Below are 20,875 nucleotides of genomic sequence, written 5' to 3' on the forward strand. Positions count from 1 at the left end.
TCTGCACCACCACCCTCTGTCTTCTACCTTTGACCCAGTTCTGTATCCAAATGGCTAGTTCTCCCTTTATTCCATGAGATCTAACCTTGCTAATCAGTCTCCCGTGGGGGACCTTGTCGAATGCCTTACTGAAGTCCACATAGATCACATCTACCGCTCTGCCCTCATCAATCCTCTTTGTTACTTCAAAAAACTCAAGTTTGTGAGACATGATTTCCCACACACAAAACCATGTTGACTATCCCGAATCAGTACTTGCCTTTCCAAATACATGTACATCCTGTTCCTCAGGATTCCCTTCAACAACTTGCCCACTATTGAGGTCAGGCTCACTGGCTTGTCCTTATCACCCTTCTTAAACAGTGGCACCACGTTTGCCACCCTCCAGTCTTCTGGCACCTCACCTGTGACTATCGATGATACAAATATCTCAGCAAGAGGCCCAGCAATCACTTCTCTAGCTTCCTACAGAGTTCTCGGGTACACCTGATCAGGTCCTGGGGATTTATCCACCTTTAACAGTTTCAAGACATCCAGCACTTCCTCCTCTATAATCTGGACATTTTGCAAGATGTCGCCATCTATTTCCCTACAGTCTAAATCTTCCATATCCTTTTCCACAGTAAATACTGATACAAAATACTCATTTAGTTTCTCATTTAAATACTCATTTTCTGCGGCTCCACACAAAGGCCGCCTTGCTGATCTTTGAGGGGCCCTATTCTCTCCCTAGTTACCTTTTTGTCCTTAATGTATTTGTAAAAACCTTTTGGATTCTCCTTAATTCTATTTCATTTTCACTTCTCAAAGTACAAAAAACAGAAGTGTCAACTGCTTGGTGGTGATAGAAGTAGCCAATTTTAGAAAAAGATTTGTCCTAATCCATAACATAATCTAACCAGTTCCAACTCTCATTCTATTTGATAAAATTTTCTGTAACGTTAAAATATAATCAAATAATGAGCCATTCACATTTCAGTGAAAATGTTCCTTTTTTCAATATTCTAATTAACATATCTGCCAAGTGCTGCTCATTTCAAGTGGCAATAATTTATTTTAGGCAAGGGATTCTTGGAAATGAAAGCATCTGTTATCTATTTAAAGCTTAGGATTTCAAACTGGGATCCATGGAGCTTAAGAGAGTTTTTGAAAGGATCAGGTATCTTTATCTGAGATTGGACATACTACGGTCTACGAGCAGACTCTGTATTCCTTATTTTCCTTTTCACATTTCCTGGATTTATTAACTATTTGGTACATTTTTGCTGTTGTTATGATACTTGTAGAGACTAATAACTAGAAGTTCAATTAGCTGAATGTTTAACACGAGATATCATGTTTTAAGATCCAAATTGTAACAAGCAGACTAAAAAGGTGATTGATGGAGCATTTTTTGTCAGCATCTTTTAGTTTAAACTGCAGAACTCTACTGAAAAGAAAATCACCATCAGATATTATATATTGCACTGCCCTTAAGTAGACATTCAGTTCTCCCATAACCAGTCCAAAATTATTCTTAGCTCTCAGTAGTTCACTTCTGTGTTTTCATTTCTAGGCCTGATTACTTCTAACTCCAAATCTATCTTTCATGGTGAGACTACTCGTAGAGATTCTCTCTAATACAATGGAAGAAAATTAACTTGCTTTGTTTTAATACCTAATGATTTTGGTCTTTTCAGTCCAAACTCGAGCATCCACCTGCATTCTGACGTATGAATCATTGACACACTGCGATTAGCTGATCTCTTTTTCCCAGACCATGGCAGACTAACTGTCTCTGTATATTTAGTGAAGTCCTGTAATCAGATATCGCTTTCCATCTCAAAGCCAATCCCGTGACAACGTGAATCACATGGAGCTTGTATTTAGATAGAGATGCTGATTAGCTACCATTCAGACCCCAATTCTTTTTCGTCTTTGAATTAACTGGACAGTTTAAAGCACAATTGTAAAACACAAATGACATTCTCAGTGCTTTTCTGGGATTTTGGAGGTCCTAACCACCGTTAGCACATTGGCTGCTGACATTGTCTCCAAGTGTAAACCTCCCAGTAAAAAAAACCTAGGGCTCTTTTAATCTCTAACAATCACACCACTTAGTTTCAGGCAGACTTAGGGACAGGTCAAATACCTCCTTCATTTTACTTTCAAGACACATCTCCATCTAAATACAAGGTTCATGTGATTCACTAAATATCACAGAGATAGTTAGTGTGCCAGGGTCTGAGAAAGAGAAAACCTCAAATCTCAAAATATATAAATACATTTCATTATTGCAGTCATGTACACAGACTACTGAGGAATGTTTTCTCCAATAATAATGGTTTCTTTGGGAAACTAACACTTCTGGATTGTTGTTCTGTTCGCCGAGCACCCGAGCTACAAATCTTCTCACTTCTGGATGTTAGGACAGAGGTCTCCCAAGTGCGTTGGTATTTTTAAAGCACCTTGAGAAACGTTGACATTTCTAGACCGAACCATGCAGGGACAAGTGTGAACATTGCTGGAGTTACACCCTTTCACATAGATGCTTTTTGAAACTCACTTTTATTATGTTGCTGATGTCGACTGCTCTGTATCTTTTAAATTGCAAAATTTGCTACATTTGTTTTAGTCAAATTGCATTCATTGTAGAGTGACAAAGCAATGGGGCCCTCTAGTGGGCAAGAAGACCATTTAGCATTTAAGGTAAGATTCGCCACAAGATGTCAATATGCAGCTTCGATCATTCTATCTGAACACATTTTGAGGGTAAAATGTATAATTTTTAGCTTCAAGTTAGATTGCAAATTGGGTTCTTTCCGTACACACTCTCTTTGCTCTTTGTCATGTCTGAAAAACAAATGTAAAATAACTTATTTCCAATACTGCAAATCTGAGATTCTTGCCTTACTTTGCCATTTGTTTTTTTTCCCAATCTCCATGTTTTTAGAACTGAAGTTCATTATTTCTTAATGTAAACAAAAATATTTTTAAGTCTTGCTTGTGCTCCCCAATGGACTTGGGTTCTTAATTTCTCAGTTTGACAAAAATAAGTTATGAACATGTTAGTTAAATGCAGCAATTATTGTGTTGGAAATTTGGTTATATTGAAGTCCATGTGAAACAAATGAACTGGTATGAGTAAGGTCAGTTGTGGAATAGTTTATTCTTGTATAATCAACATAGAAACTGTGATAATACTATGGCTTTAAGAGGTGTCCTTTGTCCATTTTTTTCTGAAGAGAGGCAGAGACAGAGGTGCAGAGTGGCCTGTTCTAAGCCAATAAAGTAAATTTCTTTTGAGGCCTTTGCTGTTTTAAAAAAACACATTGTCAAGCTTCTAGGAAACCAGGATTTTAGTTTAACCTTCAGTAACTGCTAGAGTTTGGAAACTGCTATGTATCTCTCTCTCTCTCTCTCTTTCTCTCCTACAGAAAAATGCTTGGGTTCTCTCTCACTCCCTCGCTGTCTCTGAGTTTCCTCTGGACTGGAGAATTGTACTTGAGACAATGTATTTTATTGAATTTGCCTTTGCCAAGGCTGTGTTTGTAGGATCTTATTATATTGAACAGTTGCTGTCTGTTAAGTTTTTGAATAAAGTTGTTATTCCAATTCTTTCATTCTTTTTGTGTTTTAACTATAATGTGAGAATAAAGTGTATTTTGCTTCAAGTGTGATAGTTTGACTAATCGAATCGCATCCGGAACACTTATACTTGCGTTTAAAAAATAAGAAAAAGTTGGGGGTCTAGGCTATCTTCTTAATATATTTTGAGGGGGTTTGATCAGGTCCAAAACAAATATAAAATTAGGATTAAATGTATGTTTGTACTGGTTTAAAATTTTCATCAAACTTTTTGGAAGTTTGTCTTTTTTTCCTTTAAAGAATACTACTCTCTCATATGCAACTATTTTAATACCTTGAATTTTATTCCAGAAAACAATTAATAACCCATGCAGCATAACACGTATACAACTTAATGTAAGAAACTATTTATTTACAAACATTAGAGACTATGTTTAGTTTTCACTCCATCTGAATTGATTTCACATTGTTTCTGAAGACTTTTCCTTATATCTATGCTTCCAGAGTTCTATCTTGTATATGAAATACATATTTATTTATTGCTATGCTTCTGCAATTTGCACAGATTGACTAAATCCGGTTAAGACCCAGCTGTTCTGAATCATAACCTTGAAAATTCATTTTTCTGTCCCACTCTGCCACTGCACAGGGAAAGTTCCAGCCACTTTCTGAGGGAATGAATCTTTACTCTATTTCCTGAGCCCATACTGAGTGACACACTTGACTACAAATATACAAAATACAATGCTTCACAAATAGCTTCATTTCCCCTTATTTCTACCTTGAGAAGTTTTGGATGCTAATCTTGAGGTTATAACTGCTACATGTGTCATTGCAAGGCTCTCTCCAAATTCTCAGCTATGTCAGTTGCTTGTCAATGTGTATCTTTCTAAGTCAGAGTCATAGAGATGTACAGCATGGAAACAGACTCTTTAGTCCAACTCGTCCATGCTATCCAGGTATCCTAACCTAATCTAGTCCACGTGCCCACACTTGGCCCATATCCTTCTGAACCCTTCCTATTCATATACTCATCCAGATGCCTTTTAAATGCTCTAGTTGTACCAGCCTCCACCACTTCCACTGGCAGCTCATTCCATGCACGTACCACCCTCTGTGTGAAAAAGTTGCCCTTGAGGGCCCTTTTATATCTTTCCTCTCTCACCCTAAACTTATGCCCTCTGGTTCTGGACTCCCCCACCCCAGGGAAAAGACCTTGTCTATTTATCCTATCCATGCCCCTCATGATTTTATAAACCTCTGTAAGGTCACCCCTCAACTTCCGACGCTCCAGGAAAAACAGCCCCAACCTATTCAGCCTCTCCCTATACCTCAAATTCTCCAACCCTGGCAACATCCTTGTAAATCTTTTCTGAACCCTTTTTCACAATATCCTTCCAATAGGAAGGAGACCAGAATTGCATGCAATATTCCAAAAGTGGCCTAATCAATGTTCAGTACAGCTGCAACGTGACCTCCCAACTCCTATACTCAATGCTCTGACCAATAAAGGAAAGCGTACCTAATGCCGCCTTCACTATCCTATCTACCTGCAACTCTACTTTCAAGGAACTGTGGACCTCAGTCAGTTATTAAAGTACTTAGCTTTTGTCAGCCATGAACTAGTTGGCCTTTTGTTCAAGAAGGTTAATTACATGAGTCTCACACAACCAGTTATTGCTTTATTGAGTGAATTACTTCAAGTATGTTCTTGAAGAAATACCACAAATTGTGTGATATTAATAAAACCTACCATGAGAAACTTGAATAGGTGGAGTACTTGCAGTAATATTTCAATAGATTGATGAATCAATTCATATTTTTGCAGTCAAAAGACCTAGAGAAACTGATTCTTGAAATGAAGAAAGATGAAAATAAGGTAAGCAAGGATGAAATAAGTTGAAACTTTTAGGGTACATATTTCTGAACTCCTACTGAAAGATTTCAAAGTTCGAAAGTAAATTCTTGGTTCAGCAAATTTACCCGGTCATCACTTGAACTGTAAAGACTTAAGGCCAAGGTTTGGCCACAACAACAATAGTCATGATCACAAATTGAGGTTACGTTGAGAACTGTCTTTATGCAAAGCTCGTTCAGTTTGAATTGGAAAATATTTTTGAAATAAAGATCTCAGAGGTTTTCTGTACTTTTGGAAATGATTAATTAATTATGATGGAGTTATGTGTGGATTATACCTCTGAGAAAAATCTTTACTATTTGTAACATTGACAAATCACGTTCTTTGTAGTACGCCAGTCAAGTAAGTCCTGTGCAGCTTTCCAGAAATCTTAACCCTGCAAAATATGGAAGCAAGTCAGCAATCGAAATTGACAAACTTTACCTCGTAGAGCCACTTTTATGTTTGGAAAAGACTGTCTGGATAATTTCTAGAAAGTTTTAATCTGCACTTTCCAGAAGATATCTTGTAATGTCGTGTTTTGAATTTATCCACAGATTAAAGCCTTCCTGTTGTGTGGTAAATATCGCTCTGCCTATTTGGTTGCTGTGAAGCTTGAACACGTGCAGGCAGTGCAGTGTGTGCAGGAAGTGCTGGAGGCTGCTGAAAGAGCTGAGGATGAACTCATACCGAAAATTTGTAGGGACTGGCTGAAGTCACACCAACTTAAGACTGTACAACAAAAAACCCACCGCAAGTAAACTTGGAGAATCATGAGGGCAAAAAGAATTGTAATTGCTACCTCAAAAACATTTGCCATGAAATATTAGATTTAAGAACAAAAAAGGAAGAGAAGGAAATCTCAAAAATTCTGTAATGGATATTGTACTATCATTTTGCTATGTGACCTGAAGAAAGCTTTACTTTTTAAAATTCAAATAGAAAAAGCAATTGCTAAGCTCTTTTCTACCCCTCCCCATGTGCAGCATTCTGATTTTGGATGTATTTCAAGTTAACTGGTTGGGTAAGTCATAAGGCTTCTGTGAGACAAGAGTTGACTACACAGGTGATTGGAGTATGACACTGTAAATAACTGGCTTGATGTTGGCAGAGCTCTTTAAAAGAGTGGAGGTTACTAACACATTAACTTGGCCAAGTTAATTATAATTTCATGTTTTGTGGTTGTGGTCAATGTTGCATAGACTCAACTCTGTTTGGTTTGACTTACCCAGTTAGACTGATTTAACCAATTCATTTTCACAGAAAGCCTGATGCTGCTGTACATTTACCAATGTGATTTGATATATTTCATTGAAACCTGAGCTTCGAAGGGGAACAATACATGCCCCACTTCTTCTTTGCATTTGCTAAAGTCACTTTTTGGAGTGTGAGCACCATCTCCTTCAAGTTGTTGAGCAAAAGTTTATAAATGTCAGCATCACAGTCAGCGAAATGTTTCACTGATGAAGTTTCATGATATCCACTTGTCAGTCAGCAGCTTGTGAATTCCACTTGCACCTTTAGATAAGACACAAAGGTGTTCAAATAAAAGCAAGATTTTCCTCCCCTTTTGATGCTGTTTTCTTCTGCTTAATTTCTTAAGGTATCGACTTTTCACTGTGTACTGTTCCATGGTGCCTGCGAACCACTGGTATCTCATGCTGATACTCCATATCTAACCTGAGCTGTTGAATGTCAGCTGACTATGCCATTATGGTCCCAGCACAGCCTGATGTTGTCCTCCCAAACTCTCCCCACAGCAAATGATGGTCGAGTCACTAAGTAGTGGAAACCCTTGGCCTTTTCCTGACAATGCTTCAACCCAGTGATCTTGTGAAGTTACCTGAAGAACATCTGTCATCCCAGTCTACCAAGGCTAAATCAGCACAAATCTGAGTTTTTTGTTCACACAGAAAGTACCACTTTGCTACACAGTGTCAAATGGATTTTGAGGTTAAGTTGTTTTCATAGTCAAAGTTGGGTTTTTTTGTATATAATTTGCAGATAGAGAAAATTCAATGGTAATGAAGCTGTTAATTTGAAAATAGTTTGTCACTTTTGAGATTCAATTTGAAAGACCAGGACATCTTTCTGTTTTAAGTTAAAGTACCTACTTGTGTTAGATTCAAGTACAAAAGCATAACATACATCAGATCAAAAGGTATATATTTTTAAGTAGTAAGTACAGTTTTTCTATTTCTAACTTCCCATTCGGTAGTACTTGGATAAATAATGGCATGGCAACTAATTTTGTGACATTCATCATGAAATATCATTCTGCAAATTTCATTTTGTCAAGCTGCACTTTTGCAGAATATCACCAACTCACAGCTGAACACTGTGATAGTGCAGGCAGATCCCAAAGACTTGCTAGATAAAGATGTGTCTTGTTTATCCCGACCTGGAGTTGGGTGTTAGGTAATTTGAGTATACTTAAAAAAAAAAATGTCACCTCGGCCTCTCTTAATTGTTCAGATTCAATCGTGACGGTTTGGTGCTGTACTTACAATACTGGATATGCTGACTTTACATATCAGTGGAGACATTTTGTAAACTTTTCACCAAATTTTCAGCGTCTTTGCTAAACTCTGAATATCTAATGACTTTTGATATTCTAAATTAATTACTGATTGAAAATGATAGTTTGCCTGCACAAATACTGTAACATAATGTTGCAGCCAACTTGAATTAATACAACACATCTATTGGAAATAATACCTTAACTAGTCAGAAAAAAACCCTGCTCTTCTGAATTGATAGAATGACTATGTAACATCGATATCCTTTCCATCTGATATTTTCTTTCATTTTGAGAGATGCCTTATTTTTATAACGTGTACAATTTAGACTTTTATATTTGGGAGTTTTAGTTTCTGAGAAATAATATTCAGTTTAATAAGCATCGCATCAGTCTTGTAAACATTGTAAAAAAAACTAAAACTTGTATTGATGATATGACTGACAATGTTGCATCATGCAGTTACTTATGTATTTTCATTCATTAATAGTACAATGTATGATATTGTTTGTAAATATTACAATTCACAAATGTGATTATGATCCAGAACTGTAAATATACATAATTTTTAATCATATATTGTAATATTGAGGATTCTGTTTAGATAAAGACAAAGTTTGTTGTATTTAGATTGGTACAGGGCTGCATTCACAATTAATATTCAAAATATTTACAGCTGAAATAAATCTTACAGAAGTAAATCTGGGACATGAAAGAAGTGGCGTAGTGCTGTGCAGTACCAAGAGCTTAAATAGTATTATAAATGTTTTTTCTCTTGGAAAATTGTAACTGTAATTGCTTTAAAGTCATTCTTTTGAAAAGGTGCATAAATGCTGCACATGATTTTTTTTAATTGCTGTAATGTGAAGGTTTTTATTCAATGGATTGCAAGGATGCCATTATTCCAATCAGTCAGGAAATGGAGGGTTGCCACATTAAGCAAAGCTTTCCTTCAAGCCTCTGATTAGAACAAAAAGTTGAGCAAAGTGTACAAATGAGAAATCCCCAGGAAATACCACAGATTTTGAAATTAGAAATAAATAAGATTAATTGCATATAGTTCAGCATTCGGATTGCCTGTGTAGCCAGTAATTGTGTGTGTGTGTCTGTGTGTTTTTAGGGAGGACTGTGTCGGGATGCTGGATGCAGTAAGCCTCCTCATTAGCTCAAACCTTAGTCATGAAAAACAATTCAGACATTTAAATCGAGTTAGGATTTTGGCAAATTCTGATATTAAGTATACATTGAAGTAGAGTTGGATAGTTTTAGAAGTTTTGTTTTTAAAAGGTTATGCTACTTACGTGAAAGAAATAGTATCCAATTTTAAAATTGTAATGATTAAATTATTAAAAGGTATGACCACCATGTTCAGTTTCAGTCACAGAAGGCTTCCACAGAATCATAAAAGTGTTACAGCTGACATTGCTTTTTAATGAATTTACTGATAAAAGTATAAAATTGAAAGCAATGCTTCCTCATTTTATGAAAGGTGGACCTTTCAATGCATTGGAAGTCTATGTAGGACATCTCGTCCACATTCCGCACCTCCGCCCTCAGACCCCACCCCTCCAACCGTAACAAGGACAGAACACCCCTGGTGCTCACCTTGCACCCTACCAACCTTCACATAAACCAAATCATCTGCCGACATTTCCGCCACCTCCAAAAAGACCCCACCACCAGGGATATATTTCCCTCCCCACCACTTTCTGCCTTCCGCAAAGACCGTTCCCTCTGTGACTACCTGGTCAGGTCCACGCACCCCTACAACCCACGCTCCCATCCTGACACCTTCCCCTGCCACCGCAGGAATTGCAAAACCTGCACCCACACTTCCTCCCTCACCTCCATCCAAGGCCCTAAAGGAGCCTTCCACATCCATCAAAGTTTTACCTGCACATCCACCAATATCATTTATTGTATCCGTTGCTCCCGATGCGGTTTCCTGTACATTGGGGAGACTGAACGCCTCCTAGCAGAGCGCTTTAGGGAACATCTCCGGGACACCCGCACCAATCAACCACACCGCTCTGTGGCCCAACATTTCAACTCCCCCTCCCACTCTGCCGAGGACATGGAGGTCCTGAGCCTCCTTCACCGCCGCGCCCTCTCCACCAGACGTCTGGAGGAAGAACGCCTCATCTTCCGCTTCAGAACACTTCAACCCCAGGGCATCAATGTGGACTTCAACAGTTTCCTAATTTCCTCTTCCTCCACCTCATCCTAGTTCCAAACTTCCAGCTCAGCACTGTCCCCATGACTTGTCCTACCTGCCTATCTTCTTTTCCACCTATCCAATCCACCCTCTTCCCTGACCTATCACCTTCATCCCCTCCCCCACTACCCAATGCTACTTTCTCCCCACCCCCACCCTCCTCTAGCTTATCTCTCCACCCTTCAGGCTCTCTGCCTTTATTCCTGATGAAGGGCTTTTGCCCAAAATGTTGATTTTACTGCTCCTTGGATGCTGCCTGAACTGCTGTGCTCTTCCAGCACCACTAGTCCAGAATCTGGTTTCCAGCATCTGCAGATTTTACCTAGTTCAATCTGTTTATTTGGAAATTCTCGAGAAAGCAAAATGTGAAAATATTTGTTGGAGTTTCATCACAGCGACATTTTTGTTAAAAAATATTTATTTTGCATTTCCTCTCTGCTGGCTTCCCACTGCCAGCAAGATCTGTGGCACTGAGTTCATTGAAGCCATATGGAAACTGACCGGTTGACATGTCCCTCACCATTTAAACTGTTTGAGAATTAATATATGAATCCCTTTTTCTGCAAGCAACCTTAATTTCTTCAGGAGTGTGTGCATGCCAAAATGAGCAGGTATGTAATTAGGAGAGGTTCAGTTGGTTATGTAGGTTCTGAGTTATTGAAAATTTCACTAATGTATGCCCCTATAACTATTACTGTAAATGAAATTGTCTATTTCCTCCTTTGTCCATAAAAGGGTCTATTATTTAAATCTGGATAACAATCTCAGATCACTGGTGTCTTTCTAAGTTTTAAAAATTAAACGTAGATGCTGAAAAAGCTAAGTACTTTAATAGCTCTTGCCTGAGCAATCCAAAATTAATTAATTTCTAAATTAAATTTGTCGCTGACATGATACTGGTTTAAAAGATGAATTTTAGAGGTCTGGTAGACCTTATTTGGCTTTTAAATTGGAGCACAGCAGAGCTATGATGAATTATGATGTATTGTGAAGCTTTCACTGTCAAGCACTATGCAACAAAGTTTATTATTGGTTTAATATCATTATTCAACATCCACATGTTCTCTCTGTTTTACTAAAGTATTCGCTTCTATGGTTTCAGAATTGCACTGTAAAAAGCACTTTAAACTCTATAACTCTCCAACTCGGTTTTAGCCCTAAATACAAACTGGATGGCAATGTTTCTGTAACTGGACTATTGTAAGCTGATCTTTTCATTTTAAGAGAAGCTTCAGATAACCCTTTAATAATTATTGTGAATGTTTAAACTCACGAGCTAAAACAGCATACAGCTTGTATATTTTATCAATTTTTGCGAAACAATTAAACTTTGTCTACTAAAATTACAATTGTCTAAGTGACTACTTTTGGAATTTCAAATAATTTATGACTAATAAAACATAATGGAATCTATATTGTGATTTATATTGGAAATGTACTACGACAGACTGACATATATTTAATTGTGCTGTATCTAATGGCCTTCCAGAGCGGTGCTATGTAAGAAAGTGCTTACTACAATTATCAACATCTATTGTAATAATGCCCATAAAGTTCTAAAAAGTCATGCAAAGCTAAATTTTACAGTGAGCCACATTACATATGTTGGAGGTGGTTCAAATGAGTATTAATCTTTATTGATATCTGGAATATGTGTATTATCTTACAAGAGTAGGTTAAGCTTGTTCTAAGTGGACTTCAGAAGAGTGAGAAGGTGACTGGACTGAAGTGTGTAAGTCCCTGAATGGTTCTTGTAAAGTGGAAATGGACAGAATGTTTCCCTTTGGTCCAAAATAGTTGATGCTTATAAAATTAAGAATTTTTAGCACAGAGACAAAGTATTTCTTCTGAGGCTCATGTGACTTTGGAACTCTGTCTACCTCGACCTTAAAAATATATTCAATGATGCCACTGCCTCAGAGGCAAGAATATCACGAATTGTCATGAGTAGGTGGAAATGTGGAATTCAAAACAAACAGATCAGCTCTGGAGTGAGCTTGAGAAGCTTCTGTTGTGTATGTTCATATTAAATATTAGGGTATATTACCAAAATCTTGTGAAAGAGGTAGGTTTTACAAAAAGACTTTAATTTATATACCACATTTTGTGACACCTAGAATTCCAAAATGGTAATGTAGTCACTGTTACAGGAAACATTACAACCAATTTATGCACAAGCTCTCTTATACAATAATTATTTTTAAATGGATGTAAATTTGCTCACTGAGCGGGAAGGTTTGTTTTCAGACATTGTCACCATACTAGGTAGCATCATTAGTGTGCCTCCGGTGAAGCACTGGTGGTATGGCCTGGTTTTTATTTGTGTTTGGTTGGTAATGTCATTTCCTGTTCTTTTTCTCAGGGGGTGGTAAATAGGATCCAAGTCAATGTATTTGTTGATGGAGTTCTGGTTGGAATGCCATACTTCTAGGAATTCTCATGCCTGTCCCTGTTTGGCTTGTCCTAGGATGGATGTGTTGTCCCAGTCGAAATGGTGTCCTTGCTCATCTGTATGTAAGGATACTATTGAGAATGGATCATGTCCTTTTGTGGCTAGTTCATGTTCATGTATCCTGATGGCTTGTTTTCTGTCTGTTTATCCAATGTAGTGTTTGTTACAGTTATTGCAAGGTATTTTGTAAATGACATTAGTTTTGTTTGTTGTCTGTATAGTGTCTTCCAAGTTCATTAGCTGCTGTTTTAGTGTGTTGGTGGATTTGTGGGCTACCATGATGCCAAGGGGTCTGAGTAGTCTGGCAGTCATTTCCGAGATGCCTTTGATGTAGGGGAGAGTGGCTAGGGTTTCTGGATGCGTTTTATCTGCTTGTTGGGGTTTGTTCCTGAGAAATCGGCAGACTGTGTTCATTAGGGACCCATTCGTTTTGGATATACATTGTATTGGTGATTTTCCTCTCTTCCTCATTCCTCTGTGCTGCAGTGTGTCTTGGCTCGTTGACATAATGTTCTAATGCAGCTTTGTTTTTTGGATGGTGGGATGATTGCTTCTGTAGTTCAGTATTTGGTCTGTATATGGTGTTTTCCTGTCGACACTGGTTTGAAGTTCCCTATTGATTGTTCGCTCTACTGTGACATCTAGGAATGGCAGTTTGTTGTTGATTTCCTCCTCCCATTTACCACCCCCCTGAGAAAAAGAACAGGAAATGACATCACCGATCCAAGGAAACCTAAACACAAAAATAAAACCGGGACATACCACCAATGCTTCACTGGAGATTCACTGACGATGTTACCAAGTATGGTAATGAAACGTCTGAAAACAAACCCTCCAGCTCAGCAAGCAAACATGTATCCAGAACCTCAAGCTGAGCTAATATTCTCAAAACTCACTACTATTTCTTTAATGTTGACTGACGATATTGACCAGGATACCAAGGATAACACCTGTTGCTTGAAAGGAGACAGCACCGTCAAGAGCTTTCTGTTTCTTGTCTTCTGCAGCACTTTGTTATTGCATAATTTTTAAAAAAATTCTCACTTTAAATGTTTACTGCTGGTTTACAATGAAGAACCCAAACTATCTTTCTAAAGCACAAAGCAATGCTGGTCATTAATGCATGGTCAGTACTATGCAGCAACATGTTAACAGTAATATTGTGCTGAAGCAGTCATTGTTGTAGTTTGATAGTTCACTATCATGTATTGGGATATTGACACAGGTGATTTGGAAACCAGAGCAAAATATTAGGTTCCCCTTAATAGCCAAAATCATATGGCAGGAGCAGGCAAGATTTGCGATTATAGGTTGATGTTTAGATTGGTGCAGTGACCAACTTCAGAAGCAACAATTTGTTAGTCAAAAAGTTGCACTTTCTGGAGTGTTTTTATAGGAACTATCAAAAGTAGTTAAAAGAAAGCAGTCAGTTGCTCTTGTTTCCTTCGAATTTCATTTTTTAATTAGTTCAATCCCATCGAATCTCCAAAAGTTTGCAGCTGACATCCCATAACTTCCTTGCTGTTTCTTCATTCCTAGCTTGAGGTGCCACAAATGCAGGTCTACAGTCACTGTGGAGAAAACCAAACACATACAGCAATCCTGAATCAAAATTGTGGTTGTGTTTCTGAGAAAAATCACAATGTTAAGTGAAGAATGGTTTCCTATAGGAATCAAAGTTAAAGCCAGAGTTAGGTTTGGTGGACCTTACTTGCCTGGAAAAAAACTGTAAAAGTTTACTGTACATGTGCAACACTGCATTCTTAATCTGAAATAACTTGCTTCACAAAATTGTAAAATAAATACAATGTTTTAAAAGACTACAATAAAAGGTTTTATGTAATCGGCATGAATAAAACATAGGACTTGGATTTTAAAATAGAAGCAAATGGATTTTAGTTCTGTGAACACGTTTGACTTAACATTGGGGAAACGAAACATAAACTGGGTGACCGCTTTGCAGGACGTTTACGTTCTGCCTACAAAAAACACCCTGAGCTTCCAGTTGCCTGACACTTTAACTAATTACCCTGTTCCCTTGCTGAGAAATCTGTCTCGGGCTTGATGCGCTGTTTCAATGAAGCTTGAAGAACAACACCTCATTTTCCGCTTGGGGTTCCTGCAGCACTTGAGACTCAATAGAGTTCAATAATTTTAGGGCCTGAACGCTCCCTCACACATCAGGCCTTATTATCATATGGTCTGCCATTACACACTACCTATAGTTAGTCACTAACATTCTCCTAACAGATATTCACTTTTTCAGCCAGATTGTTATCCACTCCTTTGTCCAAATGGCTTCCTTCTCTTTGGGTTCTATCCCCACTTCATCAACTCTCCACCTTCCTCCTCCTCCCCCCCACCACCCCCACCCCACACACACACCCCAAATATTCTCCATATAAACTGACATTTTCCTGGCTACCATTAGTTCTGAGGAAGTGTCACTGGACCCAAAATGTTAACTCTGATTTCTCTTCACAGATGCTGCCAGACCTGCAGAGTTTTTCTAGCAACTTACATTTTGTTTATGAAACTACAGTCAATTATCATAAAAACCCTCTGGCTCACTGTGGTCCTTTTTTCTATTCATTAATGGGATGTGGATTTTTAGACAAATGGAAACCTGCCATCATCATCACCTAGTCTAGCGTACACATGACTCCAGACCCAGTGAGTCATTGAGATGTACAGCACAGAAACAGATCCTTCAGTCCAACACGTCCATATCGACCAGATATTCCAACCTAATCTAGTCCCATTTGCCAGCGCTTGGCCCAAATCCCTCTAATCCCTTCCTATTCATACACTCATCCAGATGCTTTCTAAATGTTGTAATTGTACCAGCCTCCATCACTTCCTTTGGCAGCACATTCCATTCATGCAACAACCTCTATGTGGAAAAATTGCTCCTTGGGTCCCTTTTATATCTTTCCCCCTCACCCTAAACCTTATGCTCTCTAGTTCTCCCCGACTTAAGGGAAAAGACCTTGTCTATTTACCCTATCCATGCCCCTCATGATTTTACAAACCTCAATAAGGTCACCCCTTAGCCTTCAGGTGGACTCTAAACTGTCCTTTGAAATGTTTGGCAAGCCACTCAGTCAAGGGACAGGCAACAAATTCTGGCTTTGCCACTGTTTCCCATATTCCATGAAATAATTAAAACATTGCTACTTAAGCTTGTTGCAAAACTCTGAACCCATTTCCTCCTTCAGGGTTTCTGCAAGGTTGGCATCGCACACTTTATTCCATTTTTTTTTTCCAAAAAGTAGGCCTTGATCGAATTGGCTGTTTGCACTTTCATCCAAAGTTTCATAATTGAATTTACAAAAGCGATGTGCACAAACCTAAAATGTGTTCCAGAAATCTCTTGCAACTCTTCAGCTACAGCACAGTATATACTTGTCTGTGCCCCCTGTTTTGGTGTTTTGATAAGGAATGTCAGAACCTTCCATGCTAAGGACATGATGAACGAGTGCCTGGTGAGTTCGGATTTGACAGAGCCCGGATGCACAGAATTCACGGTGACCTTAGTGCCTGTGCAAGTAAAGAAAAAAGTGAAGTGTCACTAGTTTATACAGTACCACTTGAAAACCCACAATCCAGCTGTCTACTCACTGCCCTAACAAACTGAATCACTGGGAGCTCTTTCAACCATTTCACTTAAAAATGCAAGAGTCTGAGATTTTCCAGTAGTGAATCAATGATGTCTAACCTGATGCCTAACTAAATACTACCAATTTTATCCTCTCCACAGGTTTCTGACTGGGATTTGGATTTAATCACTCAGAAGCTGGCTGCATTGTGGTACCTCTCCAGATGATCTGTCTTCAACAGCTCAGAGACATATCAAATACCAGGAGAAATGTCCTGAGAATAGCCTAAATTGTGTTCTCAAAATGGAGTGAGTAAACTGACCACAAGGAAAGAAAAGAACTGTTAGTAATTAAGTATTTTTCCATATAAAACTTTCTTGCCAGTGGTGCAAAATAAGCCTTAGGGCTGATTGAAGGGGGTATATAACAATCCTGCCTTTTGTTTTGGAACCTGTGAGCAAAAACTTAAGAGATAAATGAGTTATCAAGTGACCAGGCATGAGATAAATCCTGGTGTTTCATTGGTTTAGAGGTCATTCAGGATACTGCCAGAGTTGAGTGAGGTAATGAACGTTACATTCATATTAGTCTGTAGAAGTGAGTTTCTTTGAAACTTGGTCTTAAATTTTTGGATCTGGTTCTTTCCGTAGCCTTTGGAATAGCAAGCATGGGTTGAGAGAAGGCAGAAAGGTGTCTCCATCAACTTGTAAAGTGCAAAAGAGCTAGATAGTCTTAATTTTGATTCGGCTTACTATATTTAAAATAGTCCTTGAATGAATTTTGACCATTAGCTGATCAGTGGAGACCCTGACCTTACCTACATGTATATATTACTTGTTGGCACCAATGGTATTGTGATCAGGAGTTGGTCCAATAGCCATTTGTTTTCCTCTGTCTTGCACCAGGCAATGGAAACTCCTCTGCCCACCGTATAAGCTGAGACCATTGTTCAGGAGAATTACATGGAAGCCATTCTTTGGTCTCTGGATCCTCAGATACTTTCAGCATTTGTTAGATATGATAATACCTAACGAACCTGAAAAGGTTAGCATTTACTAGTTATGCTTTGAGCTGAAACTGATTGGCTCTGAACAAATGAGCTTAATGCAACCTTTCACCTGACTTGTGGAAATATAATCTGCATCTTACCTTTCAGGCGCTTGGCCAATTCCCGAGTGAACAGCACATTTGCCAGTTTACTTTGGCAGTAAGCCAAGCCCCCATCGTAACTTTTTTCACTCTGAAGGTCTTTAAAGTTGATTCGACCGAAAACATGAGCGAAGGATGATACGTTAACAATGCGAGCAGGGGCTGATTGTTTAATGAGGTCAAGAAGCAGGCAGGTCAGCAAGAAATGGCCTAAAGGCAAAGGAATGCAAAACATTCAACTTCTGAGATCTTTGTTCATTTCCTTTGGAAATTTTGTGTTGTGTTTAGAACTCTCAATGACCTTACTCTGTTGCAAAAATCATCTGATCACTGCAACATCAATGATTTAGATTTGGAAAAGCAGAATGCTACAAATTTGAAACAAAAATTGAAGGTGGTGCTGGAAATACTCAGCTTCTCAAGCAGCATCTGAGGAGAGAGGAAAACAGAGTGAATGTTGTAGATCGGTGACCTTTCATTGAGATCAGAACAAATCACCCTTACAAGTTAAAGTGTAGAAAAACTTGCAGTCAAAAAGTGTCTGATGTCCTCAGCATGTTCTAAAATGTTTTGAGACAATATACTGCTTCAGAAATGTAATTATGTATGTAAACACATACAGTAGTTCTTGTGCAACCCACCTTAGAGAAAAATTGCACTTTAAAAACAGTGCTTAAAGTGTTGGTAATGTAATCACGTTTTAAATGTTTGCACTTTAGAAACAGTGTCCCAAATTCTTCTGTTGTGTCACAGCGAATTTGTGTTAACAAAATGTGTGTTATAGCTAGTTTGCTCACAGTGAAAGTTCATAGACCATTGTTTTGACTTTGGTGGTTTCTGACGGAATATTGGTCGATTCTCCTGTGACTGGGATCTGTTGCATAGAGTTTAACCACTGGAAGAAACAAAGTGCCTCTAACTGAAGCAACTTACTGCAGAGGCAGATTCTTCAGTTCTTCAGAAGAATCATATTGAACTTGAAATGTTAACTCTGTTTCTCTCTCCACAGATGCGACCACACCTGTTGAGTTTTTCCAGTATTATATGTTTGCTTCAGAAAGTGCTTCTGTTGGCCACCATTTAATAATGGTTTTTAAGATTAGCTGCAGTTCTTGTACATCTCAGGCACAAGGTCTTGGACAGAGAGGGAGGTGGCTATGGCAGGGCTCAATAACTGTGGTCTGAGGCTTGTTACACATGGGTCTTGGGCAGAATGCACCCTGCTTAGGGCAGGGGCCAGTTTGTGGGGACCCACAAGGAACACTGGGATCAGAGATTTCTGTCCCAGCCTCAACCTAAAGCAGATCTCTTATGTCTAATAGGAAAGTTCTTTTAGTGAGGAGTGATATATAAATTGTAAGGGGGAATCATAGAGGTCTAGAGCATGGAAACATTTGGTCCGTATCCATCCATACCTATCCCATCCATGTACCCGTCTAAATGTTTTTTTAAATGATGAAATTGCACTTGCTTCCACCACTACCTCTGGCAGCCCATTCCAGACACTCACCACCCTCTGTAGGAATAAAATAGCCTCTCTGGACTCTTTTGTATCTCTCCCCTCTCGCCTTAAACCTATTTTAGACTCCCCTGCCGTGGAGGGATAGTACCCCAAAAATCCACAAAGTATAACAAAAGACTGGCGGATGCCGGAAATCTGAAACAAAAACACAGATTGCTGGAGAAACTCAACAAGTCTGCCAGCATCTGTGAAGAGAGAAACAGAGTTAACATTTGAAGTCCAGCAGCCCTTCATCCGAACAAGGTTCCATGCTGAGTTCCAAGACTAGACTCCCTCATGGTTGACCAACCTATTGCAGCCCACTGCACAGACTCTTATACACAGAAGTGATACATCAGTGAGGCTCAAACCCGGAAAGATGCAATTCTCTTCATGGAGGGGAGGAAACAGGCTGACTGAAAAAATCCAAATATCCCACTGAAAAGTGAGAGCTCACCTCGACACAGCACTTTTTATAGCGTCCGGGTCTGCCACATATTTATGCTAGTTAATTCGTGATCTTTGAAGAACAGTTACAGGTGTGATGTAGGCAAATGCACCAACTTTACTTTTGCGCTCCAAGGTTACAGAAAGATGGTTTTATAAATGCAGCCTTCATTTATAACTCACCCAGGTGATTTACACCAAACTGCATCTCAAACCCATCCGTTGTCTTTGTGTAGGGACACATCATCACTCCAGCGTTGTTGATCAAAATATTGATGAGCTTTTCCTCTGTCGGAAAACAGAATTGGGAATGAGAAAATACGTCACAACATGGAAAATGTGTCATCTGGATCTGTCCTTTTCTTTATGGCACGATGCCAAGTTATCAGTATTTCGGCCCAGGGGTTTACCTGTTTATTAATACAAAAGCAAAGAGCTGCAGATGCTGGAACTCTGAAATAAAACAGAAAATACTCAGCAGGTCACTGACCTGAAAGTTTAATTCTGTTTCTCTACATGTGCTCAGTATTTTTGGCATTTTCTTTGTTTTATTGTTCTTTTGTTACATAACACTCTCTCTCTCTCTCTCGTTCAGACCAGGCTATGCAACCCCTGTATTAGAAAAGGCAGAATGTCACAGAAATTGATAGATGAGAAAGGACATATCCGGTTTGCCTTATACCAACCAGGAGGCAATAGGTGAAACATGTCGTCAATTTCTATTAGTTAGTCTGCAACAGGCCCAGAAGCGACATGTGGCAAAGCCAGGAAGGGGTGCTGGAGAGCCTTAGGGAACAGAGTCCATTGTTACCTTCTACTGCCGAATCATAAAGTCTCTACAGTTTATAGAAGCAGGTCAATTGGCCCATTGAGTACACCCCGACACTCTGAAGAGCACCCTACCCTATCCCCATAATCCTGCATTTCCCAAGGCTAATCCACCTAGTCTGCACATCCCTTGCTGCCCGGTACGGAAGACATCGTCCCTGGCTAGTGTCGAACTACCAACCTTCTGGCTAACAGTTGAAGATGTTAAATGATAATGTCACAGAGACTGGCATTCTAGCGCTGTTGAAATGATTTCTAATATTGCATTTGGCTTCCTAACTGCTAGTTGTACCCGCATGTTAACCTGAAGAAAATCCTGAACTTGGACTAACCTATCCCTTTTGAGCTTCAGATTTCCGAAGCCTTGCCCCATTAAGAAAACTGTCTATGCCTCTATTCTTCTAATCCAGTACATAACCTTACACATTTTCTCACATTGTATTCTGCGTGCCAACTGAACCTTAAGGGAACCCTGAACCATGACTCATGTCATACATCCTGTTATAAATTACTTCTATATTGCACCCAAAATTTAAATTCTAACATCCAACTCTGTTCAATATCCATTTGAACAAATCGATATAAATGGCTTCCACTGTGGGAGTCTGTTCCAAGACTGGTCACTGGAACATTGAATTTACCCTCTGCGTACCCTCCTCTCAGGCTTTTCCTCCAGTCTTTATGCAGCAATGCAGCTAAGCT

At 38.9% G+C, this 20,875-nt stretch overlaps 2 protein-coding genes across 11 annotated transcripts in view; one reads left to right on the top strand and one right to left on the bottom strand.

The window, feature by feature from the left end:
• The window catches only part of zfyve26 (zinc finger, FYVE domain containing 26), a 101,848-nt gene extending 93,013 nt beyond the window's left edge, over window positions 1-8,835 (top strand). For 5 of the 10 annotated variants that reach the window (XM_043697939.1, XM_043697942.1, XM_043697941.1 and 2 more), the window contains 3 exons: window positions 3,919-3,963; window positions 5,396-5,446; window positions 6,022-8,835. In XM_043697939.1, the coding sequence (XP_043553874.1) occupies window positions 3,919-3,963; window positions 5,396-5,446; window positions 6,022-6,225 (300 nt within the window). In that variant the 3' untranslated portion in view covers window positions 6,226-8,835. Of the gene's footprint in view, window positions 1-1,555; window positions 3,073-3,918; window positions 3,964-5,395; window positions 5,447-6,021 lie in introns of those variants that run through there. The other 5 variants (XM_043697944.1, XM_043697948.1, XM_043697943.1 and 2 more) reach the window with 5 other exon arrangements.
• Window positions 8,836-13,472: 4,637 nt separating this feature from the next.
• The window catches only part of rdh12 (retinol dehydrogenase 12), a 29,191-nt gene continuing 21,788 nt past the window's right edge, over window positions 13,473-20,875 (bottom strand). Inside the window, exons 4-7 of the mRNA XM_043697962.1 lie at window positions 19,529-19,633; window positions 17,398-17,607; window positions 16,000-16,189; window positions 13,473-14,220 (exon numbers count right to left, since the gene is read on the bottom strand). Of these exons, the coding sequence (XP_043553897.1) occupies window positions 14,118-14,220; window positions 16,000-16,189; window positions 17,398-17,607; window positions 19,529-19,633 (608 nt within the window). The 3' untranslated portion in view covers window positions 13,473-14,117. The remainder of the gene's footprint in view (window positions 14,221-15,999; window positions 16,190-17,397; window positions 17,608-19,528; window positions 19,634-20,875) is intronic.

The sequence above is a fragment of the Chiloscyllium plagiosum genome, chromosome 10, assembly GCF_004010195.1.
Source record: "Chiloscyllium plagiosum isolate BGI_BamShark_2017 chromosome 10, ASM401019v2, whole genome shotgun sequence".
NCBI classification, from domain to species: Eukaryota; Metazoa; Chordata; class Chondrichthyes; order Orectolobiformes; family Hemiscylliidae; genus Chiloscyllium; species Chiloscyllium plagiosum.